At 32.7% G+C, this 11,898-nt stretch overlaps 1 protein-coding gene across 1 annotated transcript; it reads left to right on the top strand.

The window, feature by feature from the left end:
* Positions 1 to 10,718: 10,718 nt before the first annotated feature.
* LOC127143961 (pectinesterase inhibitor-like) lies at positions 10,719 to 11,231 on the top strand. Its single transcript, XM_051079271.1, has one exon. It carries the CDS (start codon positions 10,719 to 10,721, stop codon positions 11,229 to 11,231), a length of 513 nt encoding a protein of 170 aa, XP_050935228.1.
* Positions 11,232 to 11,898: the final 667 nt, after the last annotated feature.

Here is an 11,898-nt window from a genome sequence, read left to right as displayed (position 1 = left end):
TATTTTCTCTCTCTTTGAAGTTCTTTTGTTCACCATATCATTTCAAATGCAGCATCATCTACCGACGTCATTTCCACCATCTGTCCAAAAACCTCAAACCCACCATTTTGTTCAAGTGTTTTGAAATCTGCAGGCACTACAAATATAAAAGGTTTGGCTGTATACACCTTAAACCTCGCCCATACAAATGCTAAAAAATCTTTGACCCTAGCCCACTCACTGGCAAAATCCACCACCAATCCTCAACTTAAGCAACGATATTCGTCTTGTGCTGAGAGCTATGATGTAGTTGTTGGTGATATTGAAAATGCCCAAAAGGACTTGGTCATTGGTGACTTTAATGCTGTCAATATTGTAACTTCTGGTGCCATGAAAGAGATTGACGACCGTCAGGATAAGTTTGTGCAGCCACCAAAGGTGACGTCGTTGCTTTTGAAGAATAGCAAGACTCTAAATGATATATGCAGCATTATTTTGGTTATATCCAATCTTCTTTGAGGGCTATATACTTTTGAGATTTTTATCAAAGAATAATATGAAATTTAATTTTTAAAATATTAACATCACAATGTGATCGTGTGATTGGAATTGATTAATTATTTTGGTTAATTTTTAGATGATAAAAAATCAAGTAATAGATAATTCTAACAAATTAAAATAGTTTAAAAAAATCATATTTAAAATACAATATTCCTAATAGATTTGTATTTTTTTTTTTTTGAAAAAGATATAAATGGGTCAGTAGGTGCACCCCGACATCTCCTAATAGACTTGTGTTAATAGAGAATTCCAGCAGATAGAAAAATTAGTAAACTTTAATATATTTTATAAATAAAAATTTTCACTTAGAAATTCCCAATAGATTTTTTTTTTTTTTGGATTTGGTGCTTAGACAATACGTAAACACTAATAAACGGAAGTTGTAGCAATGAAATTGGAGATTTATCATCAAAATAAGTTTTTAATTTTTAATTTCATAAAGAGATAGAGAAGCCAACTTCTAAAATTTAATAATATGTCCACCGCTAAACATGATGATTTCTACCACTAAATTCTTTTAAAGATTAGATGTAATTTATGGATATAGGAGGTTTGTAAAATCATTGATATTTGGAAGTTAAATAAAACATTATTTCATAATTAAAATTGTGGATCCAATCCGCGACTCCGATCGAATATTCCAATGTCATGTGTCATCTTTTTACCATATGTAATTATATTTATATTCCATAAATAGTAACGTAGAATGTGAGTTTTCTTTATTTACTAACAAATTGTTTTTGGTAACTTTTTCTTTTGCCAAACTTAAATTTTGGGTAATTATATATAAAATTATCATATTTACTTTCTCATTACCTAAAACAATTTATCGTATGTAATTATATTTCTTTCATAAATAATAACATAAAATGTGGGTTTTTCCTAATTTACTCGTAACAAATTATTTAAAAAAATCACCTTGTACTAGAGAGAAGAATTTTTTTCTGTTTTTAAGATGATCGAAGAATATTAAAATAAAATTTGTTACATTACCTAATTTAAAAAGTTGATGGTAACTAAAATAACGTTAAATATTGTATAATATTTATTTATTATATGCGAAAGAAATCCATATTTAAAAAATAATTTGAATTTAATTAGAGATTTCACATGAATTCATGCACGTGTTTTTCAACTAATTTAACTGAAAAAGATTGAAACAATAGTTACGAATTATCTTTTCCTAAAACGAAATGTAGGCAACAAAACATTTCCAAAACGAAATATGCATTTTAATGATTATAGAATCAAAAGTTATATAATTACAATCGTTAAATGAAATTAATTATTAAGAAAATCAATACATTTGAACATCTTTGTTTACTGAATTTAAAACTTTAACTTTTTCTTATATTTCATTATTTTAGAATACACGTCACATATGAATTTCATTCCTTGAATAAAATCCAAAAAATTCTTGAATAGGTTAGACTCAAGATGATGATACTTGATTTCTTCACCATCTTATTGCATTATAACTTGACCGGTTTACTTACACTTTACACCAAGTTTTTGGCATCATACATGGTCAGAAAATTAAAATTTTAACATCTAATTAGTTGAATCTTTTAAATAAATAAATAAAACCGATCTTAGTTGTAATTATGTCAAAAAAATTGACAATGTGATTATTCATGAATTGATTTGGGTTAACTTGTTGAAGATAAAACAAACAAACAAAAGGCTTAAATAGGTTGTTTAATTATGTAACTAACAACTTTCCTTTCTCCTCCCATAAGGAAAAGACCGTTTCTCTAAATTTCATCAATATATATATGTATAGATCAAATGACCCATCTCAACGAGAACACAATATTAGGAAAGAACAAAGAAAATAAAATGGCCAATAACTCTTGTCTTCTTATTGTGTCTCTCATTGGAGTTCTTTTGTTCACCATCATTTCAAATGTGGCATCATCTAACGACGTCGTTTCCACCATCTGTCCAAAAACCTCAAACCCGCCGTTTTGTTCAAGTGTGTTGAAATCTGCAGGCACTGCAGATCTAAAAGGCTTGGCTGTATACACCTTAAACCTTGCCCATACAAATGCTCGAAAATCTTTAACCTTAGCCAAGTCACTTACAACAACCACCACCAATCCTCAACTTAAGCAACGATATTCGTCTTGTGCTGAGAGCTATGATGAAGCTGTTGGTGACATTGAAAATGCCCAAAAGGACTTGGCACTTGGTGACTTTAATGCTGTCAATATTGTAACTTCTGGTGCCATGACAGAGATTGACGACTGTCAGGATAAGTTCGCGCAGCCGCCGAAGGATACGTCGTTGCTTTTGAAGAATGACAAGACTCTAAACGATATATGCAGCATTATTTTGGTTATATCCAATCTTCTTTGAGGGCTATGTACTTTTGAGATTTTTATCAATAAATAATATGAAGTTGAATTGTTAACATATATAATAACACTACAATATGATGCTGATTGGAATTGATTTTTTTTAAACTTTAGAAGAGGAAAAAAAAATCAATCAATAGATAATTCCAACAAATCAAAATAACTAAATAAAAAATCAGACTCGAAAGATAATATTCCTAATAACACAGATCGGCGTATATTAATAGGTAATTCTAACAAAAGAAAAATTACTTAAATTTTATAAATATTTTGTTATATTTAAAAACAATCGTTAAGATAATTCACATAATATAATCTCTTAAGGAATGAAGCATTTTAAATATGTTTAATGTATATATTATCGTTTACATAAGATCGTTTAATGTATATATAATTAAAGTAATAATTAAATTAAAAAATAAAAATAACCAAATAAAAAACATCAAATCAAACTTAAATAATTTATTTAATTTGTTAGATGTGATATAGTTACATTAATTAAAATTTAAAGAACAAAGAAAGGAAAATCATTAATTGTACATTAACTTATAATTCTATTAAAATGACCCATTCCAATTTCAGTCTTGGTGTAACACCCCGAATTTTCGAGGTAAATTTTATCTTTTTGGGGGGATAGGAAATTTTTTTTAATTTAATGTTTTGTAAATTGCTATAATAATAATATGATATTAATTATATTATTATTATTATTATTTATTATTATTATTATAATTTATTATTGTTATTATTACTATTATTTAATAATATTATTATTACATTATTATTAATTAATGTTATTATTAATTATATTATTATTATTATTATTATTATTATTATTATTTAATTTAATATATATATATATATAAAATAATTTTTTTAAAAAAAACCCTAAAAGGCGCGCGACACACACACACCCCCCCAGCCGCTCCTCCTCCTTCTTCTTCCTCTTCCTACATCGTCGCCGCCGCCCATTTTCCTTTTCTTTTTCCTTCCGTTCGCGCACATCTCCATCTCCGTCTCTGTGGTGGTCGTCCGTCTCCGTCTACATCGTCGAAACTCTCCAACTTCAATGTCCGACCGCCGCGGCCCCGTCCGTTTCTGGTCTCTTCTCGGGCTCACGACGCCAGCCACCGGCGTGCGCCCCTCCTTCGGTCGTCTGCCGCGTTGAAGCAAAGCCGGTCGTCGAACGCCTCCAAGCCGCGAAGCATTTCCGTCGTCGAATGCCGAAGACCGATTTTCGTGGTCGCCCCAGTTCCGAGCTGACCCGACCCGAGACCCGCTTCCAGCCGAGCCGCGAGCCACAAGCAGATCCGAGCCGAGCCACGAGCCACAAGTCGAGCCGAGCCGAGCCGTAAGCTGACTTGAGCCGAGCCGCGAGCCACAAGTCGAGCCGAGCCGAGTCAAGCCGAAGACCGAGCCGAGCCGAGCCGAGGGTGAGCCAAGCCGAGCCGAGCCACCTAAGCCATATTTTCCTCCCTCCACTTCGGGTCACGGTGAGTCTTCGGTAAGGGTTGTTTTCGATGAATTCCTTAATGTTGCTACATCCGATTCGAGTTTGAATATTGGAATAAGATATGGTCCTACCTTCCATCCCTTGAAGGTATTAAGGAGTTGACGTATAAGTTCTCGGGTTCCGCGGCAGGCTTGTTTGGAGATAGCTCTCCTTTTCCTTGGGTAAGTCAACGGTTGTTGCTTAGGGCCATGTAAAATGACTTCTACTAGTATCATAGTTTAAAAACCCTTGTGTTTTCGTTCAGGTTGATCCGTTGAGCGTGGACTCGATCGAGGGGCATAACCGAGTTTCAGGTAAGGGTTTTCCTACTACTGGACCTCGGATCGAGGCTGGAAACGTAGTAATCCACAGGGGATTACACGTTAGTAACTGTACCGAATAAAAGTATGTGTGTTTGACTTTTAAGTATTGTTGCTATACTCTTGTCTGATGTAAAGGTAACGCGACAGCTAGTTGTAGCTTGTGTGCTATCGGGTGTAAGGAGTTGCTTGCGGATAGACCCCGATGCTGGATGTTCGGTATAGGGTGGTTATGTTAATGGGCTACGTTGTAGATTGGAATTTTATGTCGATGGACCCTGAAGTTTACGATTAGGTACGTGGTAGTCATTGGTCTGGACATTGATCACGGAGTTTGGTCGGGGAAGGACGGTGAGTCCGATTTTGATTAATTAGTTGACTGGGTCTAGGGGTTATTAATGGTGTGCGAATTGGAAATGCGTATAGCAACTGCGGGTGTAGTTGTTTAAACCTATACTATCTGACTGGCAAAGCCTATGGCGGAACTGTAATATGAATGTTGTTGGGGTATGACTGTTTTAGACGGTTTAGTATGGACTGAGGGGTAACGGTTAGCTTCATCTATGGGGTAGTGTGCCTTACGGATATGTGCATCCTTCGAGAGCACTAGACTGATATGTGCATCCTTCGGGAGCACTAGACTGATATGTGTATCCTTCGGGAGCACTAGACTGATGTGTGCATCCTTCGGGAGCACTAGACTGATGTGTGCATCCTTCGGGAGCACTAGACTGATGTGTGCATCCTTCGGGAGCACTAGACTGATATGTGCGTTCTACGGAACCACTAGACTGTTATGTAGGGTACCCCTAAATAGGAAGTTAACTGTTGTTCCCTAACGGGCCCAGTAGTGGGTCCCTTACTGGGTATGTTTATACTCACCCTCTTCCCTTCTTAAACTTTTCAGGTAAGAGCACAGCGAGAGGCAGACCGACGAGGGGCAGGAAGGATTCGTGAAGGCCATATGGACGCGTCTGATTTTCTTATTGCTTCCGCTGATGTATTTTGTTAGAATATTTACCTTTGTGATTTTGAGTTGATGACCTGAGTTTTTATTTGAACTTTTGTGACTGTGATTTAAAATAGGGCCCGATATTGTTTTTGTAATATTTCTAACGTTTTAAGAAATCGTAACCGGTCTGTTATAATTTTTTGTGTTGTGTGGTCGAGTCTTAGTTTTGAGTAGTGACCTCAGCTTAGTTCGGAAAGTTGGGTCGTTACACTTGGAACCTTTTGCTAGTTTCAGAGTTCTTTTCTTTTCTTTTCTCCAATGTGATTCCTCACATGGTGTTGATACGACGACAATATCAGACGATGTAGCATCAAGCATATCCCCGAAAACTAGAAATCCATCACTATGTGCTAATGTGTTGAAATCTAGAGGCAACCCAGAGCTAAAAGTGTTAGCCACTTACACTCTCAAACTTACATGTACAAATGCAGAAAAATATCTAAATTTGGCCAAATCTCTTGCAGCAACGACGATCAGTTCTCAAGTTAAAAACTAATATTTTTCTTGCTACGAGAGCAGTGAGGAAGCCGTGGGTGACATTAAGAATGAAAACAAATTAATTTGGCGGTTAATGATTTCAATTGTGTCAACATGGAAACTTATGGCATCATGACAGCGATCGACGACTGTTAAGATAGCTTCAAACAGCTATCGAAAGATTTGTCATTGCTTCCAAAGAATGGAAGGACTTTAAATGATGTATGTTGCATTATTTTAGTTATATCTAATTTTCTCCCGTAGTCCCCATTTAATGAGAAGTATTATGGTATGAAACCCTAGGCATTGGATCTAAGAATCATGTTAATAACAACAAGACTCAAAAAACACAACACCAACAGCTCCAAAACCAATTTGATTTGAACCCCTAAGATATAGGTTAGATTCAGATTACTTAGATGACCTAACAAACTAAGGATTGGACAAAGCTAGAAACTTCCATAAACCCTCAAGCAGTCCATAAGCAAGGAGATATCAATTCTCACTTGATTGCTGCAAATATTCATGCACTCTATCGCAAGAACACACAAGAACAAAATTCTACATTTTAGTATTTTCAAATTTCATTCATCCAAACTCTTATTTTAAATGTGGAAATTACAACCATAATTTTATACTAATTAAAATATTAAATCAAAACTCTCAACATTTAATTTGATGACTTTTGGGTTGTCCAAATAAATTTTCAACTTCTTCATTTGATTCAGTTCTGATTTCTAATTGGTTCGTATAATATTACGTACTTTGCTGTATATGTATATTGTCAACCATTGACAAAAATTACATTTTTTTAAGATTGCAATACTTCTTCATTTGATTTTGTATTTCTATTGGCCATGTAAATTTTGAACCGAGAAATAGAAATTTAAAAATTTTCACTTAGAAATTATCTTTGAAAACTTATTTTTTGGATTTGGTGATTGGACAATAATTTTTTTTCTTACGTTTCGTTATTTTTATAAACACGTCATCTAAATTTCAATTCCTTAAATAAAGTATTAAAAAATTCTTGAATAGTTAAACTCAATTTGAACGTTTTATATCTAGAGAAGACGATACTTAGTTGCTTCTTAACCTTTCTACCGCTTTATAGTTAATTTGAAGGGTATACTTACACTTCATACCAAGTTTTTGGCATCATACATGGTCAGAAAATTCAATTTTTAACATCTTAGTTGTATCTTTCCAAATAAATAAATAAAGCATATCTTAGTTGTAATTATGTCAAAAACGAATTGACAATTATGATTATTCAAGAATTGATTTTGGTTATTTTTTGAAGATAAAAATAACAAATAATAATAATACAAAAACCAACAAAAGACTAAAATAGGCTTTAACTAGGTAATTACAACTTCCCTTTCTACTCCCTAAGAAAAAAACCATTTCTCTAAATTTCATCTATATAAGTGTGTATATCGATCAAAATGACCCATAGGACACTAATATTGAGAAAGAACAAAGAAATTAAAATGACCAATAACTCTTGTATCGTCATTGTCTCTCTCATTGGAGTTCTTTTGTTCACCATCATTTCAAATGTGGCATCATCTAACGACGTCGTTTCCACCATCTGTCCAAAAACTTCAAACCCGCCATTTTGTTCAAGTGTGTTGAAATCTGCAGGCACTGCAGATCTAAAAGGCTTGGCTGTATACACCTTAAACCTTGCCCATACAAATGCTCGCAAATCTTTGACCTTAGCCAAGTCACTTGCAACAACCACCATCAATCCTCAACTTAAGCAACGATATTCGTCTTGTGCTGAGAGCTATGATGAAGCTGTTGGTGACATTGAAAATGCCCAAAAGGACTTGGCACTTGGTGACTTTAATGCTGTCAATATTGTAACTTCTGGTGCCATGACAGAGATTGACGACTGTCAGGATAAGTTCGCGCAGCCGCCGAAGGATATGTCGTTGCTTTTGAAGAATGGCAAGACTCTAAACGATATATGCAGCATTATTTTGGTTATATCAAATCTTCTTTGAGGGCTATATGTACTTTTGAGATTTAATGAAGTTTGTTTTTTAAAATAATAACATTTACAATGTAATGGTATTTAAATTGATTAGTTTAGTTAATCTTTAGGTGATAAAAAAATCAATTAATAGATAAATTTAACTGATCAAAATAACTAAATAAAAAATCTTACTTAAAAGACAATGTCCCTAATAAACACAGATAGACTTATATCACTAGATAATTCTAACAAATGAAAAATTACTGAAATTTTCATTCAGATAATTCACATAATATAACATCTTAAATTTACGTGATGTTTCCAGAATACCTTAAGCCATTTAGTTCACTGATTCAAACTTTTATAGTATATAGTTGCTTTAATTCAAGTGTTATGTTTGAAAATAAATTTAGTTTTAAAAAATAACTAAAAACTATCATTTCAATATTTGACAAGAGGAAAAATGCGTATAATAAAATGGAAGGAATGAAGCATTTTAAATATGTTTAATGTATATATTATCGTTTGACTATGATCATTGAATGTATATATAATTAAAGTAATAACTAAATTAAAAAAAAATAAAAATAACCAAATAGAAAACATCAAATCAAACTTAAATAATTTATTTAATTCGTTTGATATGATATAGTCGATTAGAATTCAAAGAACAAATTAGAAAGGAAAATCATTAATTATACATTAACTTATTGTTCTATTAAAATGACCAATTCCAATTTCAATCTTAGACTCTTTGGCTAGTTTTAGAGTTTTTATTTTCTTTTCTACAAAGTTATTCCTGACATATGGTGTTGACACGACGACACAACATCAAACGTTGTAGCATCAAGCATATGCCCGAAAACTAGAAATCGATCATTTTGCACTAATGTATTGATATCTCAAGGCAACGCAGACCAAAAAGTGTTTGCCACTTTCATCCTCAAACTTACATGTACAAATGCAAAAAAATCTCTAAATTTGGCCAAATCTCTTGTAGCAACGATGACCAATTCTCAACTTGAAAACTAATATTTGTCTTGCTACGAGAGCAACGAGAAGGCCGTGGGCGATATTGAGAATGCTAAAAATAATTTGGCCATTAGAGATTCCAATGGTGTCGATATGACAACTTATGGCATCATGACAGTGGTCGACGACGGTTAAGATAACTTTAAATAGCCATCTTGATTCATCATTATTGCTTCCAAAAGAATGGGAGGACATTAAATGTTGTATGTAGTATTATTTTAGTTATATCTAATCTTCTCCCGTAGTCCCCATTTAATGAGAGGTATTATGATATGAAACCCTGGACATTGGATCTAAGAATCATGTTAAAGAACAAGACTCAAAGAAAACAACTCCAACAGCTCCAAAACCAATTTGATTTCAACCCCTAAGAAATAGGTTAGATTCAAATTACTTAGATGATCTAACAAACCAAAGGATTGGACAAAGTTAGAAATTTCCATCAACCTTTAATCTTCAAAGCACTCCACAAGCAAGCCAGATCAATTCTCACTTGGATGCTCCAAATATTCATGCATTCTATCACAAGAACAGACACGAACAAAATTCTACAATTTAGATTTTTTAAATTTCATTCATCTTAATTCTTATTTTAAATGAGGAAATTACAACAATATTTATACTAATTAAAATATTAAATGAAATGTCACAATATTTAATTTTATGACCTTTGGGTTGTTCAAATAATTTTTCAACTTCCAAATATTGCATCTCTTCAACTTCTTCATTTGATTCAATTCGAATTTCTTGGTTTGTATCGTATTACGTACTATGTTGTATATGTATATTGTTAACTGTCAACAAAAGTTACATTTTTTAAGGCTGTAATATTTCTTTATTTGTTTGTGTATTTCTATTGACCAAGAAATTTTGAACTTAAAAATTCTCCATGGAAAATTTATTTTTGGATTTCGTGCTTAGACAGTAGTTGTTTGTTTCCTTCTTATGTTTCATTATTTTAAAAAACACTATCATCTAAATTTCATTCCTTAAATAAAATCCAAATTTTTTTTGAATAGTTAGACTCAATTATAACACTTTTTCTCTATAGAAGACGATATTGATTTCTTAATTACCATTTTACTACTTTATAATTAACTTGACGGGTATACTTACATTTTACACCAAGATTTTGGCATCATACATGGTGAAAAAAAATTCAAATTTTAACATCTTAGCTATTTCTTTTCAAAATAATAATAATAATAATAATAAATAAATAAATAAATAAAACACATCTTAGTTGTAATTATGTCAAAAACAAATTGACAGTTGTGATTATTCATGGATTGATTTTGGTTATTCTTTTTTAAGATAAAAACAACAAATAAAAAAAAACAAACAAACCAAACAAAAGACTAAAATAGGCTTTAATTATGTAATTGCAACTACCTTTTCTCCTCCGTATGAAAAAAAAAAACCATTTCTCTAAATTTCATATATATATATGTATTGATCAAATGACCCATAGGACACAGTATTGGGTAAGAACAAAGAAATTAAAATGGCCAATAACTCTTGTCTCGTTATTGTCTCTTTCATTGGAGTTCTTTTGTTCACTAACAACGTGGCATCATCTACTGATGTCGTTTCCACCATCTGTCCAAAAACCTCAAATCCACCATTTTGTTCAAGTGTGTTGAAATCTGCAAGCACTACAGATTTAAAAGGCTTGGCTGTATACACCTTAAACTTTGCCCATACAAATGCTCGCAAATCTTTGACCGTAGCCAGCTCACTAGCAAAAACCACCCTCAATCCTCAACTTAAGCAACGATATTCGTCTTGTGCTGAGAGCTATGATGAAGCTATTGGAGATATTGAAAATGCCCAAAAAGACTTGGTACTTGGTGACTTTAACGGTGTCAATATTGTAACTTCTGGTGCTATGACAGGGATTGACGACTGTCAAGATAAGTTGGCGCAGCCACCAAAGGATACGTCGTTGCTTTTGAAGAATGGCAAGACTCTAAATGATATATGCAGCATTATTTTGGTTATATCCAATCTTCTTTGAGGGCTATGTACTTTTGAGATTGATGTACTCCCTACATTTAATACTTTTAAAATTTAATCTATAATTTCATAAGGTTTTCCTCATCAATCTTTTCTAATAACTTATACCGTTTTCCTTAAATAAAGTCCTACGACGGAATCTAGGAAATTTGGGAGTCCAATTTCCTGTAACCCTTGAGGTGAGGGATCACATCTTTGGGAGTCCAAGATTTGATCCCAATAAAAAAATAATTTTAATTAACGTTTTAAAAAAACACATCTCTTTATTAGAAGGCTATTCCGATGACGGATTTTGAGAAATTAGTACAATTTCCCACTTTCTTGAGACGTGAAGAAAAGGAAATGTTTTCTCAATATAGTCTAATATAATTGATTAATTTTCTTCCACCTATTTTAGGGGATCGTTGCTTTAAATATGCGAGTAATGAAAATAAAATAAGACATCATTTTAAAAAAGGATGTAAAAATTTTTCAAACAACATTTTCAATTTAGGTTTTGAAGGAAAAAGAAAAAATATTAGCCACCGTTTTTGCGGGTGTTAAGGGGTGCTAACACCTTTCCCTTACACATTTAACTCCCAAACTCAACTCTAGTTTTCAAAGATAATTTTTTTAATGATTTTATTTAAAAAGTGTTTACTATATTTCGGTGCCCAATCACATCGTAA

Source organism: Cucumis melo, chromosome 11 (assembly GCF_025177605.1).
Source record: "Cucumis melo cultivar AY chromosome 11, USDA_Cmelo_AY_1.0, whole genome shotgun sequence".
Taxonomy (NCBI): domain Eukaryota; kingdom Viridiplantae; phylum Streptophyta; class Magnoliopsida; order Cucurbitales; family Cucurbitaceae; genus Cucumis; species Cucumis melo.
This window is presented reverse-complemented; position numbering and strand designations above follow the sequence as displayed.

Excerpts from the sequence above, each read along its gene's own strand:
- LOC127143961 (XM_051079271.1), top strand. The coding sequence starts at position 10,719 with ATGGCCAATAACTCTTGTCTCGTTATTGTCTCTTTCATTGGAGTTCTT.